The following is a 21936-nucleotide window of genomic DNA, read 5'->3' on the forward strand; positions in this document are numbered from 1 at the left end:
AACATGTCATCTGAAACACAACACCTCTGCCAGTTTAATTCTCATGAGTGAAGGGGCGGGGCAGCCTAGATTCTGTGTTCAAGTCTCTGCAGCATGACTTGAACCTACAACTTCTCAACTTGGAGCATGAATGGTATTTCAGAGCTACAGTAAACCAAAAATCAAGATGCCTGGACTTGACCTCAATTATTTAGCTGCTAACTCTGGCATTTAGTCACAGTGCAGCGCTGAAGTATAGGAGGTACCACTTTTGGATGAAACATTAAACCAAAGCTGTCTACCCAAGCACAAGTTGGTTTCTACATTTCCTACAAGTGAATGCACTACAAAGGTTCTTCATTGGCAGTCATGAAATTTAGGACACTAGGGTGTGAAAGGCACTAGAGAAATGTAAATGCTTAGCATTTGCCACACAGTCAGAATCAAGACTGAACGCAACCCATGAACCAAAGGGAGCATTTAAAGCTGAGAATGGTTTACGTCAGGCTGTATGATCCCACATCTAAGGGGCTAGCGTAATTTTAAATCCCCATTCTGCCTATCCTTAACCTTCTATCACCTTCTGACATCTCTTTCTGGCCTCTTACAGTTTTTTCTTTGCTCCACCCTTGGTGCCCATGCTCAGGCCCCAAGCTCTTCCACATTAAAAATGTCTGCCTCTCTGGATCTTGCCTCTGTCTGAGCTTTCGGTCATCTGTCCTAATCCTTCATGCAGTTGGTATCAAATTATGTCTGAATGTTCCAGTGAAGAGCCTCAAGACATTTTTATTACATTAAAAGACTAATGTACATGCAAATTGTTATCATTAATGAACATTCTGATTGGCACACTCAGAACCAGCTGTTTCAGGGCACTGAACTCACAGCTCTTGGGTGTACCCGCTTTAGAGAGTTAACCGCTAGAGTTAAAAAGTAGATTGAAGGTCCATTAGTAATAGCAGTCTCTCAGGTCACCTACAGTTTAATTAACTGAGTTCAGCAGCAGAAATTTTTCCGCTCCATGAATACAGAATTAGATCTCCTTGAACGAACAATCAGAGAGCTCACCCCGAGATTTCTCCTGCCCTCTATTTGAGCCATGCAGCAAACCTTCAGGAGACAAATGGGGTAGGGAGGGGCAAACAACAGTAGCTCAAGAGAGAAACAGAATAATGTAACTGGGAATTTTTTTAAAAAATGGAAGCTTCATTCAATTGTACCCCCATAGATATTGATCGACCATTCATGTTTAAAAAGGGACACATTATTACAATTTTGGTTTCTGCTTCAATAAAAGAAAATGGACAGAATTAAGCACGTAATCTAGGCTGACGTACCCCAGTATAATGGCTGAAGGAGTACTGCACTCTTTCAGATGCCATATTACAATGAGGTCCCATGTGTCCTCTAAGTAAGCCAAAAAAAATCCAAAATTTTGAAAAGGGAGTGCTCGATACTGTCTGGTCAGTATTTATTCCTCTACAAACACCAAAAAAAAAATCACCAAGTCATTGTCACATTAAATTTTTGGGGGAGCTAACTGTGCTTCCTACATTATTAGTGACAACACTTCAAATGTGTAAAGTGCACACCGCAAGAAAGCAATAATGAATGTGTACACACACAGAGAAGGGTCCCAAGATGGGATGTGGCCAAAGAAGAAATTAAAAGCGAAGAGCAGATTGTTAAATCAATTCACTGGGATTATAGGAACACTCGAGATGCAGGCTGAGATTCTGAATGAATAATTTATGAAGAATTCCCTCTCCTGCTTCAAACAACGACTCTGCATGCTGCTGGCAATTTTTAAGGGCATTTACTTTTTCATTTTCAGAACATTTTATGCACTCTCCTCTCAGAATTCTAATCAAACTAAGAACAATGTCACCCAGATGCTTTCGACTGATGAGAGAAAATACATATAATAAAATAACTATCCAATCTTTTCAATAAACCAATTCACAACAAATGTACCAGGTTATAACTGCCAGTTGTACAAAGCCAGTTCAGTGCCAAAAACCTGGCTTGCTTTGCTCAGTGCTCAAGCTAAAACTGTCAACATCTGCCACCAGAATCAATCAATCACCAGAAAATCCATTACAGACATTTACCGCTGCACACATCTGTCTGAGAATCACCTCACACTAATTATTTAATGGCAACGGAAGGAAGAAGCTCAAACAATGAGAAACCACAGATTATGACGCCCTAAAATTGCATTCACCAAGACACATGCAAAACTGTGCAAGCAAAGCAAGGGATAGGACACAATCGGCAATGTCCTAGAGTCTCCATTTGTAACAAACGTGTAGGCACCACAGGTCACATGTTATTCCATTTAGCCAATGGGGTATCTCTTGAAATGGAGTGACTGCTGTTACTTACAGACGCAATTTGCACACTCAAGCTCCCAACATCAATGTTATTATAAACAGGCCTGAAGTTGGTTAAGGGCTAAAATATCAGAACAGGACACTGGGGAGCACTCTACTATTCAAAACAATGGTGCGGGATCCTTTACACCTGAGATTGGGTAGGGTGTCTGTTTACTGTCTTATCTGAAAGACACCTCTGACAGTGCAATGCTACTGCAGTGCTCCCATCCCACACTCAATGTCTGCAAACCTTACTGAAACAAGGGTGATTTAATACAAGACGAGGAGAACAGCATTAAGAATATTCACTGGAGTGCTTCCAGAAATGAACAGATACTAGACAAAGAAACCAAAGGATAGAAACTAAGATTCTAAATAGAATAAATAAGGAGAAACTGCTTCCACTGATAGGCCAGCAAACCAAGGATTAGATTTTAGTTAATTTTAAAAAAAATCAGATGGGAGGGGAGTTTTTTAAAAAAAATTCTTATAGCCTGGTATCTTCTGCCTGAACAAAGAGATTCAATAGAAACTTTCAAAAAAAGAACTGGTTGTGAATCAGGAAAGGAAATTTTGCAGGCCTATGGGACAGAAACAGTGGGACTAAAACTAGCAAAGACCCAAGGCACCAAAAAGCCTTCTTCTGTACTGTATACCTTCAAAGGAGACTGGTTAGTTCAGTTGGCTGGACAGCTAGTTTGCAATGCAGACTAGTGGCAAAAGCATATGTTCAATTCCAACACCAACCAAGATTACCATGAAGGTCTCTCCTGATCAACCTCTCCCCTCACTATCTGTGACGACCCTCGGGTAGAGCTAGACATCTCTCTCTATTGAGAATGGTCCGGTAGGATAATGGCTACTTTAAAACTTCACAACATAGTTTTATTTACTGGCAGCAGCAGACAACAGGAATCAATCTAGCTGCAAGCATCACTAAGATCACAGTTGGAGCAAGTCCCACTGCTTCAGGAAGTTCATCGGTATAATAAAAGATCATCAGCAAGTTATCTGGTTTAGTTTTGTCTGGAATAAGGTAGTGACCTCAGCCAGAACCACATTTAATATCATTTGTCCAAAGGCAAACAACAGGTATGGGAAATAAAGTGGGTGAGCTGCACAAGAGGCCACAGCACTTACTCAATTCAGCCCAATAAACCATTAAAATTAAAATGATTTCCAAGAAACTTACCATATAAATGACACCATCATAATCAATAGATCTGGGAGATCATATCACCAACTGGAAGCATAGGAAGGCTCCCAAGAATCGTGGGCAGGAAGATGTTTGAAAACATTCTTTGAGAAAGTGACCTTTTTAAATATATATTATTGCACATACTTTATATTTAGAGTCATAGAGATATACAGCATGGAAACAAACCCTTTGGTCCAATTTGTCCATGCCAACCAGATATCAAACAAATCTAGTCCCATTTGCCAGTATTTGACCCATATCCCTTTAAACTCTTTGTTCATAAACCCATCCAGATGCCATTTTAATGGTGTAATTGTACCAGCCTCCACCACTTCCTCTGGAAGCTCATTCCATACACACACCACCCTGTGTATGACAAAGTTGCCCCTTCGGTCCCTTTTAACTCTCTTCCCCCTCTCACCTTAAACCTCTGTCCTCTAGGTTTGCACCCCCCCCCCCAGGGAAAAGTCCTTGTCAGTTTACTCCATCTATGACCCTCATGATTTTATTAACCTCTATAGGGTCATCCTTCAGCCTCTAATGCTCCAGGGAAAACAGCCCCAGTGTATTCAGCCTCTCTGTAGCTCGAACCTTGGCAATATCCTCATAAATCTTTTCTGAGCCATTCTATATTTTATATGTATTACAGAATGTGGGTGTCACCAATAAGGTAAGTATTTGCCTTCCCTACTGAATGACGACGAAAAAGGTTAAACCATTGCAAACCATGCGTTGAAGGAACACCATCAGTGCTCTTGGGAACAAACTTCAAGAATTTGCCAGCAATAGTGAAGGAATGACAATATAATTCCAAATCTGAATGGTAAGAGACTTGGAGGGGAAGTTTCTGGTGGCAGAATTCCCACAAGCACAGCTGCCCTTGTTCTTCTAGATGACAGAGATCACACGTTTGGATGGTGCTATCGAGGAGCCTTGATTAGTTGTTGCAGTACACCCTGTCGACAGTACACCCTGCTGCCATTGTGCATCAATAGTGGAGAGCATTGATTAAGCAGGGCCTTTGTATTTCATGGTAAGAAGGTTCTTTAATATTGTTGGACCTACACTCATCCATGCAAGACTTGTGTCTTGTAGGTGGGTTTAGGGGTCAGGAGGTGAGTTGCTCAAAAAGATAACCAGGATCAAATCCAGGTACTTCAGCATGAAATCTAAGCAGATATGCCCAAAGCAGCAGTGAGGAAGTGTTGTACTGTTGCAAGCGCAGGCTTTTAGTTAACACATTAATCTGAGGTGTTGGCAGTGCCCACAAGTTGGTGTAAAAGATCCTATGCACTATTTCAATAAAGAGCAGTGATACTTTCCTCAGTGCCTCATAACCAATAACCCTCAACAAGTACCACCAAAATAGGTGAATGGTCATCACCACATTCCTGTTTTTGGGATCTTACTGTGTGCAAACTGACTGCTCTGCTATTTACATTTTAGGTGACCACACTAGAATAAATGCTTTATTGGTTATGAAGTGCTTGGAACGTCCTGAGGTCACAAAATGTGCTACAGATATTCCTTATTTCTCTTCGAACCCCCCGATAAAATGCTCTAGGTATAAAACAAGGTCTGGACAAGCACTGCAGCAGGAATCTAACTAACGAGCCCTTCGTACCAAGACCATTTACATTTCCAGAGGGACTTGCTTGGTTATTCTTTGCTAACTACCGTCTTCAGACAATATGAATCCACCATACATGGAATCCTGTGAAGCGCAAGGTAAATGCACTTAATTCTGCAACATGTCTTTTACCATTACAAGTCAGGGGCTTGATGTCTGGATAGAAAGTGAGGCCATTTATAGCAAAAGTTCCCAGAGACTGAAACAGCAGTCACGTTAGAGCTGCCTGCAAAACAATGATGCTACATCTTATAAAAGGTTCACATGCTCCCAGTGATACAAAATCAAGCAGGCATCACGTACAAGCAGAAATCTATCATTCTGCAAGCTACACCCCTCAGCAGAATAATGATCCAGCTTCATCGAAGGGCTGAAAAATTCCATCAGTTTTCAGTTCATGAGGGTTTCGCTCGATGGCCACCCAACCCCCACACTGGTTTTTTTTTTTTGCTGACAGTAACACCAGGAAGCTGATGGTCAATGATTAAAAGCTCCACAGTAGTTTCAAGAATCACCTGTTAAAACGCCACTGGCGCACTACGCAAGTTCAAACTACATCAGGAATCAGACAGGAGGCTCCAGAGGGCAACCAGTGAGCTCATAGATATATGCAACCTCATTTACATATTACTCAAACTGCATGGACCACTCATGAAAATACAGTCCAGTCATCTACTGAAGACTGTAAACTAAAACAAATAACCGCAGTTGCTGGAAATCTGAAATGAAAACAGAAATTGGAGAAACTCAGCAGATCTGGTAGCATCTGTGGAGAGAAAGCAGAGTTAACGTTTCGAGTCCAGTGAGAGTTCAGAAGACGGGTCACTGGACTCAAAATGTTAACTCCACTTGGTCTCTACAGATACTGCCAGACCTGCTGAGTTTCTTCAGTAACTTCCATTTTTATTTTCAAAACTGGTACTTGCTTTCTCTGCTTTGAGTAAACTGCGGAACCAAGTCAGACAAAATCAAGTTCTTTTGGACATATCTGAGCACTGGGAGGTCTTCGGTGTAAACCTAGCCAGTGGTAAATTATTTGATCTCACCAACAGTAATGGAAAGACTGCTGTATTTATACAGCATCTTTCTCAGATCTTTGAGGCACTACTCAAGTACTGCAGGTAAAGACTGCAATACATTTTTCACCAGTCACCCATCAATGACAGGCAGCTCAGAGGCTTCAGTGACATTTGTTGCTAACAATGCTGTAGATATGTTAACACATGTTTACAGTTTGAGTAATGACACACTTCTGGAGCAGGTGGGACCTGAACCCTGGCTTTCTGGCTCAGAGGCAGGGACACTATCACTCCACCACAACAGTTTCTCTCTCCATGATGTGCCTTGGCCAAAGAAGGCTTGCATGTGTAGGTCAGTGCTGTACCCAGCCTGTGACAGTTTGGGCCACACCAGTACACACCCTCGAAAGCAATGGACTCAGGCAAACCCTGGGAAATAAAATTCAATTCACTATAGAGGAACCACATTATGCGCAAAACTAACCAGTTCAAAGCAAAGGGAAAAGCCAAAAACTATAAAACAGCCAGTCTTGAAAAACATTCAGTTAAGATGTTGGGAAGAGGAGATGGATTTTGTTGATAAAAATTATTCAAAAGCGGTTCAATATTAAATATGAAGTTATCAGGCTTTTATAAAGGAACAGGTAATTTCAATTATGAGACAATGGAAAAGTTTGGATAGAATAGATCACGAGAAATGATTTCCTCTGATAATGGAATGATAAAAAGAGGGCATAGATTCATACTCATTAGCAATAGGTCTGGAAGGGAGATAAGACTTGTTTTCAGCCTTAGTTGTCAGCATTTGGAACGGTTTGAAACAGTCATGAAGGCTAATTCTATAAATAGTTTTAACAAGTTGTTGTAACAGATTTTAAAAAAGTGGGGGTGGTGGGGGGAAAACCAAGCAAAGCAGTTTTTACATACAGTCAGCACAATCACAAAAGCTGAATAAAACAACTATACCACAGGAAACCAAATTCCTATACGTTCATCATTGATTCATTTCAAATTAACTTTTTTCCAGGCTTTGCAGTGATTCAAGGGCTTCCAGGATGAACTGGAGGTCAAATTTGAAGGAAAGTCAATAAATCGATGAATCTCAACCAACTGCAAGGAGTTGTCAGGACTGAAAATTTATGTATGGTAATAAAAGAGAAAAGACTCTCAACCCAGGATATCACCATTCATCGCCATTTTAGGCAAAGTAGTAAACTTAAATAATCTAACGTGTTGAAAATGAGATGCAGAAGAGGAAAACAGCTTTTCCTGACAGATTCAAAAGAACACTGATATCGACAATACAGAATGTCAAAATCTGACACACAAGAACATAACATTCAACTTAACTGTTCTAAGCCAATGTATTTTCCTCTACATACCTCCTGCGCCTAATTACCTTTGCAACCACATGGAAGCAAGAAATTATCAAAATAAAGCAATGTCTCCATTGTTCGTCTGTACGTGCAGAAAAGAATTTTCAAATCTTGTGATAACCACAGATGAACTTCACTCCTGACCTAGAGCTGTCTAACTGCATACACCACATCAATGGTTCCTCGAGCTTTGCTGAAATCGTACTAACTCTGACAGCCGATTCCAGTTGAGATGCTGGAACGAGAAGTTTAGAAGGATTCTGGTGAATACGTTGCCAACTCCAGGTCGAATGCAGAGTTCAGAATATGGGCCCTCTACACTGTGTTTATTGACCTGACTAAGTCCTTTGACACAATCAGCAATGAAGACCTTTGGAAGTAACAGACAACAGTTCAATGCTTCTGTGATGGAATGTTCGCAGGAGTCCTGGATGATGGGGAGTCTAGCCTATTCCCAGTCAATAAATGTAGCTGAACAGAGTTCCATGCTTGAGCCAACTTCTTTTACTCCAGGTTCTTCAATGCTTTCCATAACTGTGATCCAGGCAACAAAGTTAGATAACCCAAGGATGAGTAGCCACTTAACCTGAAACAATTCCAGCAAAGATCAAGTCTCTAAGGTACACTTCACGGTGTCCTGTTTCACACTGACTGCACTAGCTGCCAATTCGGAGTTGAACATAAAGTTTAGTGTGGACTTTCTCTCCAATGCATGTGACAATTTCAGCCTCATGATCAGCGCAAAGAAAGCTGAAGTAAAGCATCAACCCTCACCAGGAAAGCCCATCAAGACCAAGTTTCAGCCCATGACCAAAACGTGTGAGCAATGGATACACTCATTTATCTTGGTATCAAATAATTTCAAGCAGTCTATATTGCCGATTGGAAATTTTGGTGATTGGACATGCAAGAAACCCTAAAATATGGATAGACTTCAAATGACATCAGACACTATTTTGGGAATAAAGAGCAGTAAGCCAGCCTACCAAACTGAAGTTATAGATACCTGTACATGTAAGATTTAGACTGTGTACCACATCATGCTGGATGGTTGTGAGATTGAGACATGCTGCCTTGGAAAACGTTACAGATGGGGTAATTAAATATTTTTCAGGCAGAGGTAGGTAGTCTTATAAGGCAGAAGAATCAATGAGGGGTTAGGAATGTGGAATTCAAAACAAACTGATAGCCATGATCATATCAAATGCAGCAGCAGGGCTTGAGACAAAATGTTCTCCTCCTTCTCCCATTTTATGCATCCAACCAAGTTGGCATGCCAGGCATTCTCACCATATCAAGACAGTGACAACTGCATGGGACTGGTGACAGAATCAGAATACCTGACACTGTCTTAGCAAAGAAAATCTCCCATGTGGAGCATAGGTCTGGGGTGTGCTCTCATGTGAGGTGATGCAATGACACTTCAAACTATTCACTTAGCAGTGTTGATAGCAACTTCAAAACCAGGGAGAAACATATACAGGACTGCTGTCAAACAATAACTGGATGGCAGCCTCCTATGGAAGCAAGCATACAGAGAGTAAACCTGAGGCAGCAACTCGAGCCAAATTTCACCTGCCTGCAGTATCATGTCCTCTGTGCGCTGAACCATCCAGGCACAGATTAACTTTAGTCACCTAAAGATCCACGAGGCCACTGCCAAACTGCTGGGATAAAAAAAACATAGCCTTCGTTGCCTCAAAAGGTCAAAAAACCTGCCTGACATTCACTTCTCTCTGGTATGCAGCAAATCTCCTCTTAAATGCACTTGTTTACCTCAACCATTTCACATGACCAAAAGTTTCTAAATTATCTCCACACTTTCAAGAATTTGTTCCTAAACTTAATTTGCTGCTAGTGCCTGTCTTACATTTAGCCTCCTTGTTCTGGACTCATTGAGAAGTGGAAACAGTTTCTCCGCATGTATGCCAGCTTAATGTATCACAAATGGGATTTAAATTTACGGTAAATAAAGGGGGGCATGTTACTATTCTGCAGTCTGCCCGACAGTAAACTTAGGTAGTTTGACTGATTAAACCATTCCTTGCTCTCTAACAAATTCCGAAGTATTGACACCCAGAAACAAAGGTACCAGTACCCAAATCTACAAGGAATGGACTACCAGTCTCCCAAAGTCTAGAAAAAGTGTTGTAAATACATGACTGTGAACAGTTGTGCTGTAAGCTATTCATTTACTCCTAACTGGTGAAGGTTAAAAATAACAAATCTGCATTTCTACTAGATACAAGATTTATGTGCTTCACCTTACCACAGAGAAGCAGGAAGCCATTTTGAGGTCAGGTCACAGGCTTCGCTGCAAATCAATCAACATCAGACAGTAGAGTTCTATGTCGTAAGCAGAAAGAAAAAGAGAATGATAGAACAGGCATTACTTCTGGTGGTGAAGTTAAAATCTGCAAAAATTGAGGAAAGCACTAGCGGTGATCACTTCAGAATAGTTAACTACTCAGCAAAATAGGGTTACAAGAACAGATTGGAAGCTGGGAGTATTGGTGTACTGCAATTCTGTGAAGAGTTCGATAGGTGACAAATATAAAAGGGTATGTTATTTCTCTCATGTTACAAGTTGCCGCCTAAACGTGTTGAGTTAATATTTATTTCAGTCGTTTGTTGAAGCAAAAATTGAAGACAAAATCTTGTTGTCATTCTTTCAGCTGTTGACTTGAAGCTCAAATCTCTTTCTAAAGTTACAGATCTCTACAGGGATTGCAACAAATTTTAAAAACCACTCAACTGTCCATGTAGTTTCTTCTCTGTCCAGAGAAAATAAGAAGCACCAGCCTTTGCAATCTTTTATGATGTCCCTGTTTGTTGATAAATTTTTCATTCTAAATACTACTTTGTAGAATGGGAGTGCCTGCCATTTAGAAACTGCACGCCCTCCTGCACCTTAGTAAAACCTGCCAAATGACTAATTATAGATTGATTACTGTGCCATTCCGGTGACTAATTGCCACCTAAGCTTGCCTAACAAACATGCAGAATTTCTACGGGTTGACTGGCATTTCACTCACCAAGCTATCAGCTCCCAATTTGTAAACAACTTACAGCTCCTCTCTGGTATAATTTTGTCTAGAGAAGGCGCTGATTAGAATATACAGGAATTGAACAATATGGAGGCTAGTGGTTCCACTGGTTACAGAATCACAATACCACAAGATGGAAGGCTTCCTGTTCTCATGCTGGCTCTCCAACAGACAAGTTTACCTAGCCCCACTGCCCAATCCTTAGCTCTGCAAATTTATGGCCCACCTTCCTCTACTTCACACAATTTTCAAATAACCTGATATCATTTAGAATGCTTTCAATGAACTTGTCTCCACCAGACTCGAGTTGTGCATTTCAGATATTCACCAATCACTGCATGAAAAGAAACAAGTTGCTGGAAAAGCTCAGCAGGTCTGGCAGCATCTGCGAGCATAAATCAGAGTTAACGTTTCAGGTCCAGTGACTCTTCCTCAGAACTGCATGAAAAAGCTTTCCTTTATGTCACTGTGGTCCGACAACAGATTCTAAACTCTCAAGCAGGGATGCCAGCTACAGTCCCTCATTATTGCCGAGATCCAGTAATTCAAGAAATAAATAATTGTTTTCACATATTGCCTTTCACAATTCCTCTGGTTGTCTCAAGAGATTAAACAGCCAATGAAGTACACATTAAGGTGCTGCCAGCCATTAGCCTGTCAAAAGATGTAGCCAATTCTCTCTCAGGAGCATCACACAAACAGCAAGAGACACAAAACCACTTAATCTGTTTTCCTATGTGAAGAATCAGCTAAAACACGCATTCCTGATCAAATCAACTGGAGATTCCGTACAGTGGACACGCGAGAATCACAAGCAAACTCAGACTTAAACCATGGGAGGTGAGGAAAACATTCCTGGCAGCCCTTGCTTTTTAAAAAAAATTCATGAGGTGTAGGTGTTGCTACTTGGCCAGCATTTATTGTCTGCCCTTAATTAAGAGTCAATCCTATTGCTGTGGATCTGGAGTCATTTGCAGGTCAGACCAGTTAAGGATGGCAGAAAGGGTGCACAAAAGATTTAGAGATGTTGTCAGGGTTGGCAGGTTTGAGCTACAGGGAGAGGCTGAATAAACTGGGCTATTTTTCCTGGAGCAGAGGCTGAGGGGTGGTCTTATAGAGGTTGATAAAATCATGACAGAATTCAATAGGGTGAATAGCCAAGGTCTTTTTCCCCAAGGTGGAGGAGTCCAAAACCAGACGACATAGGGTTAAGGTGAGAGGGGAAAGATTTAAAAGGGACCCAAGGAGCAATTTTTTCTGAGGGTGGTGCGTGTATGGAATGAGCTGACAGAGGAAGTGGTGGAGGCTGGTACAATTACAACATTTAAAAAGCATCTGGATGGGTACATGAATAGGAAGGGTTTAGAGGGATATGGACCAAATGCTGGCAAGTGGGACTACATTAATTTAGGATATCTGGTCGGGATGGATGAGTTGGACCAAACGGTCTGCTTCCTCTATAACTATGTCAAAGAGGTGCAGGGTGAATCCTGGAGGCTGTGAAAGGTGCAAATAAATGCATGTCTTCCTTTATTCTTTGAGTGGGCTGCAGTATTCGTAGTGTAATTGATCAATTTATAATTCCTGTAATCCATCATCTCACTACAACATTCAGTGATGAAACTGATCAAAAGTGAAAAATAGGCACTGTTGCAGATGTATTTTCAGAATACTTGCCTCTTCATCCCATCTCTGGCTCCAGGAGACACTTAGCTTCTGACCTGTGAGATCAATTGACACTGTGCTAGTCAGGGAATTCCAACTGCAAAGCTGACTGATTGAGACTACTCAGTCTCCTTTTATATAAGTAAGTGTTAAAACTTGCATCAGTTAACCAAAGACATTACAACTCTGCAATGAGGAAAAGAATCACTAAAAACAGCACTGCTCAGGAACCAAGAATGACCATTGCCTTCGGAGAATTTCAATGCCATACATAAATCCTCTCCCTCACACTGTTGGGCTTACTAACTCTGCGGGCACAATGCTGCTACTGTATTGCAACTTATCTCTCATACTGTCAGCCTCAGTAATTCCTGCCAACCAGTAACCGAGTTGCTGAATCCATGGCTACTGATGCTAAGCTTGTGCTTGGTCCATTTCACAGATGAACATTCCTAACCAGAATCAGTATAGATTTTTTCAGAGTTCTTTCACATCACTGGCTGGTGCAACATATATTGCCCAGCCCTCACTGTCCTGAAGAAGATAGTCGTTCTGGAACCACTACAGTCAATGAGAAGACATAATGCTACTGTACAATAAAGCTTGAATGTCGCACTTCCAATACACTCCAACTATATTTATGTAGCAAGTTAACTCTTCAAGACAAGTATAACACCAAGCTACATAAGGAGAAGTAACTAACAACTTGACTAAATATTTGATTTTAAACACAATGTCTTAAAGGAGAAAGACAGGATTTATGCAAGGAAATCCAGAGATTAAGGTATTAGAATCACAGTCATACAGCACTGAAACAAACCCTTTGGTCTAACTAGTCCACACCAAACATGTTCCCAAACTAAACTAGCCCCACTTGCCTTCGTTTGGCTCATATCCTTTCAAACCTTTCTTATTCACGTACTTATCCAAATGTCTTTTTAATGTTGCAACTGTACAGTTAGGGTGGCATGGTGGCTCAGTGGTTAGCACTGCTGCCTCAGTGCCAGGAACCCAGGTTCGATTCCACGCTCAGGTGACTGTGTGGAGTTTGCACATTCTCCCCGTGCCTCCGTGGATTTCCTCCGGGGCTCCGGTTTCCTCCCACTGTCCAAACAATGTGCAGGCTAGGTGGATTGGTCATGCTAAATTACCCATAGTGTTCAGTGACGTGTAGCTTAGGGGGTGGGTCTGAGTGGGATGCTCCGAGAGTCGGTGTGGACTTGTTCGGCCAAAGGGCCTGTTTCCACACTGTAGGGATTCTAAGTACCTGCATCTACCACTTCCTCTCGCAGTTCATTCCACATATGAACCACTCTTTGTAAAACAAGTTGCCCCTCATGCCCTTTTTAAAAACTTTTTCCTCTCATCTTAAAAGTATGCCCCCTGGTTTTGAACTCCCCCACCCTAGGGAAAAGACCTTCCTATTTATCTTTTCAATGCATCTCATGATTTTATAAACCTCTAAGGTCACTGCTATTCAAAAATAAGGTACGGGCTATATACTGGTGGAGCCAGGAAACCGGGGATGAAGGGGCCAGAATTTAAGGAGCACAAAGAATGGTACAGGGACTGGAGACGTTTATCCAGATCCCCAAAATGAGCTAGAGAACAAGTGAACAGTAAACTAGCTTGACCAGGAATTAAACATTGAGGTCAACCAGGTGGTGGGGTAATGAACATACAGAAGGAATTTAAACAATTATTACAAATAATACATTAAAAAACGGGGTCAAAGTTAACTTTATCTTAGCATAAATACTTGTGAAACAATGAGATAACTGGACACAGAAACAAATTCCAAGGGTTTGGGCAGCTTGGAGCAGAGCCAGATCAAAACATTCCTCAGATTGTACAGGCACTGCTTAACTATGTGTATCACATACTCAGCACCCAGTCTCTTCTCAAGCCCTTGCTTGGTAACAATTAAAAATGGAGGGCATATGCAGTCAAACTTAGCACAGTTCACTTATCCCATTAAGTTCATGATGCCCTGAACTCCACGCAAGCTGTGGAAGTGATGACGTATAGTGCCAATAAAGGATCATAAAGACGGCTGCTGCCAAATAATGTACAAATACCCAACTTCCCAAAGACATTGGCTTTTAGTGCAGCTTTAAACCAGTTAAGCACGAATATCAAGTGTTAATCAGCAATTTCCAGTAAGTCACTCTGCTGCTGTTTTACACCAAAGGAAGCAGGGAAGAAGTGGGAAAATATCAGTGCTCAGCAAAAGAGTCTCCAAATCGCAAAGCAAGAGACTAATTCACATTTTACCATTCCCCAAGGCTGAAGTTAAACCTCCGCATCTGGCAACCTCCCAATTCCTCTCTCAAAACCAGAGAGCATCAGAGAAGGGGGGGATATATAATCCAGTTTGAGCTAGATCAGGCTAGGGTGAAGCCCCACATCTGTCAGTGAGGTGATCTTTGGTCTGCTTTCCATTAAAAAAGGAGAGAAAATAATTAGACGATAAAGGCTTGCTACAATCTTACAGGAAAAAAAAGGCAGAGAAGGTGAGATAGGAAAACAAAGAACGGGGGGGGGGGTTGGATAGAAACGAAACGGGCGATGAAGGAGAGAGGGAGAAAGAGTAACAACTGGGAAGAGTCCAAGAAAAAAGGGAGTGAACAAGAGAGAAATTAAAAGGCGCAGCAAGAGGTTTAAATGCGTGTGAAAAGGGGGAGGGGGATTATAATGGCAACATGAGTATAAAGTGAGAAAAGGGGCAGACACATAAAAGGGTTAATAACCACCTTCCTTATAACATTCATTTCATAAAGATGGGGTGGATATAGGTGCAAACGTAATAGGTTGTATTGTGTACAGTTTGCCATGTCCAATTTGGATTCCATGCAAACAAAACTGTATCATCAAAACTCTGTGGCTTCAACCTATCGTGCCATGTCACCAGAGCTGTAGTAAAAGGAATCCTAACTGAACCCTCTTCTGCAGCAGTACACCCTCCTCCCTGACCCCTCAAACTCAGACCAAACTATAATTCTGTGAAGCATAAACCCCTATCGTACAACAGACGTTCGTTCCCCGAGTGTGATGTACCACACTCCCTTATTTTGTGCACTTACAGGCAACGAGTTTTTGGCAGTCACAGATAGGCCTCACTACAAAGTCTACCAGACTAGTACAATCTTCCTAGAACCGTCATCCACGAATGTCTGACAGGCAATAAAGTACTTGAAGTTCAGTCACTGCTATAACATAGGAAACATTGTGGTTGAATACAGTTCTGCTGCTAATGGCAGCACAATCTGTAACCTGGTCACCCAGTACTTCCCCTAGTCTATCATTACCACCAAGTCAGTGGACCAATTTTTGTTCAATGAAAAGTACAGTACGGCTGGCCAGGAACAGCACCAGGCAAATGTAAAAATGAGGTGTTAACCTAGGACTATTTGCACACCACACAGCAGAAACAGCATGCATTCGACAAGGCTAAGTGAGCCCACAGCAAGCAAATTAGATCCAAGTTCTGCAGTCTCGCCCCATCCAGTCATAAACAGTGGACAATTAACTCAAACGAAGGAGGCGACTCCACAAATGTCCTCCTCCTTAATCAGCTTATACATGCTGTAACACACCCCTGGTGCAGGTAGGAATTTAACCTGGAACCCACAACCCAAAGCTGGGGACATTACCACTGAACCACAAGAATGCTCTAGTGCTTCAGGGTAGTGTTCTAAACCCCTCCATCATGAAGTCAGAAGTGGGGATTTCACAGATGATTGCACAATATTCAGCAACATTTAACTCAGAATTATAGAATTCCTACAGTGTGGAAAGTGGCCATTCGGCCCATCAAATCCACACCGACACTGCATCTCCCCTACCCCAAAAGCATCTTACCCAGCCTCACCCTATCCCCATAATTACACATTTACCATGGCTAACCCACTTAGCCTGCACACTATAGACAATTTAGCATGGCCAATCCACCTAACCTGCACATCTTTGGACCTTGGGAGGAAAACAGAGCACCCGAGGAAACCCATGCAGACATGGGGAGAATGTGCCAACTCCAAACAGACAGTCACCCAAGGCTGGAATTGAACCTGGGTCCCTGGCACTGAGAGACAGCAGTGTTAACCACTGAGCCACTGTGCTGCCCCTCAGATACTGAAGCAGCCAGTGACCTTAGGCAACAAGACTAGGACAAATTCCAGATTTGTGGTGACATGTACAAGGGAATGAGCACCTCCAACAAGACTGAATTGAACCATCTCCCCTTGACATTCAATGACACTACCATCGCCACTTCTTCCAGTACAATTGGGCATGGGCAATAAATGCTAGCCTGGCCAGCAATCCTCAGATCCCATGAATGAAATTTAAAAGTTACCTGGCAGATTAACATCAAACTGAAACTGAACTGGATCAGCCATATCAATACGACTGCCATAAGAAAAGGGTCAACGCTACTCACAGTGGTACTTCGTTCAAATGAACTGAGGCGAGTTCCTCTCCTTACGTTTCCCCAATTTCTGTCCATCATTCAAAAGGCAGAAGTCAGGACTGTGATAGAGTGCTCACAATTTCCATGGATGAATGCAGCTCCAGCAACACAAAAACCACCCAGAGCAAAGCAGCTGGCTTGACTGGTACCTCATGCACCACTGAAGAACAGGGGCAGCGGTGTGTACCATCAGTAAGATGTACAAGATGTACACAGTAGCAACTCACCAAGGTTCCCCTGACAGTACTTTAAACCCCACATTCTCTACCATCTCTAAAGAGAAGGGTTGATGTGTGGGAGCACCACCACCTGCAAGTTCCTCTCCAAACCACTCACCATCCTGACTTGGAGATATATTGCCATGCCTTCACTGTCATTGGATCAAAACCCGGAATTCCCTTCCTGGCAGCGTTGTATATGTCCCCACATTCCGAAAACTGCAGTGGCTTATGAAGACAGCTTACCACTACCTTCTCCAGGACACGTAGGGATAGGCAATACATGTTGGCACTGGCAGCAATGCCCACATCCCATGACTGAGTAAAAGAAACAAAAACATGACCAATTTGTATGCAAAATTCTGCAAATAGCATTGTGATAACTAGATGATCTGTTTAAACAACGGTGTTCAAGTGATAATACTTGACAGACACTTTCCCTGTTCCTCAAATTGTAATTTATGGATGTTGAAGGTCTCACAGCAATATAAATATTTTCTAATCAGCCTGTTGATAGATATATTACACACCTGTAGAGCAGGTGGAACTTGAACTCAGGCCTCCTGGCTCAGAGATCAGAACAGTATCAATGCATCTCAACAGCCCTCATCCGATAGAAATATAGACCTCACCCAAATGACGACACCTCAAAATACACAATTTAAAAACTCCTGATGCAGAAACAGACGACAGCTCTGCAAACAAGTAACATGCTCTGGGACAGCCAACAGATTTACAATTATTTTAAAAATCTAAGGTTTGAGGGAATACTTAACATATGCTGAAAATTTAACAAAAGTCTCAGAAGCACATTGAACACCCGAGTGGATCAATTAGGGACCCGAGCAGTAATACAACCCTTGATAAACTCCACACCCGAATAAGAATACCAGAGTTTCAAAGCAAGAAAGACCAGGATTCAATGAATTCACCTTCGACCATCCTGGTAGGCACATGAAACAACACCAGTTTGCTGACAGAACGTGATCACTGCAATTAGTCAATGAGTCTACAATAGATCCAAACACAAGGCAAAGAAAATTACAGAAGACAGCTTTGGAAACCATTGTGCAAATTCACCCACTCTGAGTGCACTTCACTCACCAAACATCTCAAATTACTCAGTCCGGATCTCAAAACAATTTTTGAAAAAAAATCTTTAGAATCTATATTTTAAGCGAACTTGAATCAATTGATTATGTCTCCCCAGGAAGCTATAATAGAACAATCATTCCTTCACTTAAATCACAACCATTGGCTCCCCTGATTCATTCTGAATTTTCCCACATCAAGTGGAGTTACAGTGCCCTGGTTCTATTGTTCTAGCCAAGGTGAAACAGTTTGGTATGGAGGAAATTACCCAGTCCCTTCAGAATGCAAAACAGCAAACTCATCTCTCAACCTTCACGTCTGCAGTCAGAATCTACATAATCACTCTTGAATTTATTCTCATTCCCTCACTAAGTCTCCTGACAGATTGCAGAATCATACATTGATCCCATCGCCTGTTTAATGTACAAAACCAATATTATCAAACCATTGCCCATCAGTTTACTACAGCGATGAATGGACAAAAGAGGTTTGTTCCCTATGTTCTTGTTCTCTCCCACCTCTATTCGCATACTCCGATGGGTAGGGGTTGAGGGGGGGAGCGGTGGTGGTGGTGAGACATGTGAGAACAAGCGTAATGAACTTCATGTCCTCAATGTGGATATCGAAGACAAAACAGGGCTCTCCCACCCAGACAGCACAGAATGAAAATTGGGAATAGTCCCTTTACAGCAGAGATGAGACAGCCAAACGACAGGCTGACAGAACAGCTTATTTCAAAGAGCTGTCTGACCTCAGGGGAAGATTGTTCAAAGACTAAGGTGATTTTTGGTAATGTTTATTACACACTGAAAATCTAATTCTGTTTAAAGGTAAAATGTACACAAATGGTCTACACTGCAATGGCTGGAGATTAGCAGGTTCTTAACCAGAAGCAGAGATCTCCACTGCTTGAGTGCACCTTTACCCCATTATCATAAACAAAAACAAATTTTTGTTTCTGATTTCCAACATCTTGTTTGCTTTTTTCTTAAACCCCATTGTCACAAGTTTTGCTGTAAAACAAGACTGAAGAGTCAATGCTATAGCCCATCCATACCAAATGCTTAGAATTTTAACTTGGTATCCTAGTTATAGAGCCATTTTCTGGTTACCATTTTTAAAAAGAAAATTGAAACTTTGATAATAGTTGATAACAAGATAATATACATCTACCTAAGTATTGCAGCAATTCAAGAAACTACCTTATCTTAATTGCTCATGGGACAAGATTACTAGCATTTATGGCGCATCCCTAACTGCCCCTGAACTGAATTTGCTGAGGGACTGAAGTCACATGCAGACCAGATTGGATAAGAATAGCAGATTTCCTTCCCTGCAGGTCATTAATGAAGCAGATGAGCTATTAGAATAATCAATGATAGCTTCATTGTCACCATTCCAGAGTCTAGCTTTCAATTCTAGACTTATTAATGTAATCCAAATTCTACCAGACATCCTTGTGGGATCTAAACTTATGCTGCCATTAGCCTGGGCCTCTGGATTACAAGTCTAGCAACAATACCAACACGCCTTCATCTCTCCTCCCTTGTAATATATAGTAATGAAATTATATCATTTAATTCACTTTTCAGCATAAGGCAAAGAACGTATTCTAGGGTGATTTTTTCCTATTATTCCTACATGGTCTTTCTGCAGAAAAGTACTGATCCTGTATCCAGCAGTTGACCGTAGCAGATTGGTTGAGCTAAGACACGGTGAATTAAATCACCCCCACAAACTCAGCGCAACATCTCAGTATGTCAATCAACACTAGCTCATTCGTACAGTAGCAACCACAAGCAAGATAAAACATTTGTTTGATGCATTGTTTAAGTACATAACCACTGGTCACTGTCAAATCCTTCTAACCATAGATGTCAGTCTGTGTCTCCTCCCAGGTCATTGTTCACAATCCCTAGTGAAGAGACTGGGTTAGGGGTGCAAACTAACTCTAAACAAAAACAGAAATCGCTGGAGAAATGCAGCAGGTCTGGCAGCATCCATGGAGAGAAAGCAGAGTTAACGCTTTGGGTCCTGTGGCCAGAAGACAGTCCTGAAGGGTCATTGGACCCAAAACGTTAACTCTGCCAGACCTACCGAGTTTTTCCAGCAATTTCTGTTTGTGTTTTGGATTTCCAGCATCCGCAGTTTGTAGTTTTATCATTACAAACTCTTTTCTGTTTACTTCCCTTATTTGCTTCTCCCAGTTTCTCTTCCATGTACAGATCCTGTTATTTCAAATTCCTAGTAACCACTCTCCTTGATATTTCTTGCAGTGCTGTCTCCAAGGTTTCATAGTCTTCCCCAGTTTATTCTCTTCCCACTCAGTCTTCAGTCTCTCACTGCTGCCTAGACCCTCTGCATTCCTTCATTCCCATTCACTTTTCCTCAAAAGCATTCTAACCAGTTAACACTGCACACTTCCTTTGACACAACTATACATCATTCCATAGTCATCTCTCTCAGCCCTTCTCACCATGCTCCCTCTATCAAAACTCTAATCCCCAAAACCCCCCCCCCCCCACTATCTTTAAATCTCCCATCCAAACTCTCCCACGTTACACAGCCCTGTGCAAACTCCAACCCTCACTCAGCTTAAACACTATCCCCTCCCCCAGGTCACATTCCCCCCCTCCCCTCCCCTCCCCTCCACCTCCAATTTCCCCACACATACTACCCTTCCCCACTCACCAGTCACCACAGCTGGTCCACTCCACATAGCTCATCTCCTCCTTCAACCCCGAACCCACCCACCCACCCCACTCTCCTATTACTTCGACTTCACTACTCCATTCTCCCTCATTCCCCTCCCCACTCTAGCCCAACCTCGCTTCTCCAAACCCTATCACTACCCTACTCCAACCTCTGCTCCTCACCCCAGTCACTCGCTCCCCCAACTCCTCACTCCATCAGCCCACTCCTTCCCCATCCCCTCCCTAGTCCCAACCCCACCATCTCTATCCTCCCTCACTGCCAGCCTTTCCCCCTCACATCCCTTCCCAACCCCCATTATTCCCTAAACTCCCTCCCTCACACTCAACCCCTTCACCTTCATCCCCTCGCCCCCCTCCCATTCACCCAGCCCAGCATTTTCTCCACCATGTCTCAGCCCGCCCCTTCACCACCCTCCCGTGCCCGACCCCCTCACTCTCCCGCCTCCTCGGCCCCCTCACCTGGCCGCACTGTCCGCACTCGGACGGGCTGAGGGAAGTGCCTGATGACGGCCCGGACGTCGCGGCGGGTCAGGCCGCTGACCGGGGTGCCGTTGACCTCGAGCAGGATGTCTCCGGGCCCGGGGCTAGGGCCGGTCTCGGAGCCGCTGAGCGGTGATGCCAGGACCGGGAACTGGCCGAACTCGGCCCCGCCGCCCAGCGACAGCGCGTCCCCGGGAACGGCCACCTCCTGAGTCCGGCTGAGCCAGTGCCGCCGCCGGCGGAGAGACTTAGACATGGTGGGGGTGGGGGTGGGACTGGGCCGGCCTGGCCGTGCCCCAGCCTCCCCTGTGCCGGGTCTATCGGTGTCTATCTGCCGGGGTCAGTGTGTGTGTGGGCCGCTCCCGCTCCGGGCTCCTGTCACTGACCGCGGGGCCCGACCACCACCTCCACCGCCGCCGCTGCTGCTGCCTGCGTCATGGCGTCACTGCGTCTGCACGCCGCCGCGACGTCAGGCTAAGGGGCGGGGCACGTCTTGACCAATCAGAGGCCGCTGCACCAGCCCCGCCCACACGCCCCCGAACGCAGGCCCCGCCCATAGACCTAGCCCTGCCCTACACTTGTCGTCACTTTTATTCCTTCACCCAGTTACTGCCCATTGACCAGGGAGTGGGGTCACTGCCCATTGACCAGGGAGGGAGTTACTGCCCATTGACC

The 21936-nt window shown here is 43.1% G+C and overlaps 1 protein-coding gene across 5 annotated transcripts in view; it reads right to left on the reverse strand.

The window, feature by feature from the left end:
- magi3a (membrane associated guanylate kinase, WW and PDZ domain containing 3a) overlaps positions 1-21682 on the reverse strand; it is a 114478-nt gene extending 92796 nt beyond the window's left edge. For all 5 annotated transcript variants that reach the window (XM_048612266.1, XM_020530744.2, XM_048612265.1 and 2 more), the window contains exon 1: positions 21241-21682. In XM_048612266.1, coding sequence (XP_048468223.1) covers positions 21241-21517 — 277 coding nt within the window. In that variant the 5' untranslated portion in view covers positions 21518-21682. The remainder of the gene's footprint in view (positions 1-21240) is intronic.
- Positions 21683-21936: the final 254 nt, after the last annotated feature.

The sequence above is a fragment of the Rhincodon typus genome, chromosome 25 (assembly GCF_021869965.1).
Source record: "Rhincodon typus isolate 14 chromosome 25, sRhiTyp1.1, whole genome shotgun sequence".
NCBI classification, from domain to species: domain Eukaryota; kingdom Metazoa; phylum Chordata; class Chondrichthyes; order Orectolobiformes; family Rhincodontidae; genus Rhincodon; species Rhincodon typus.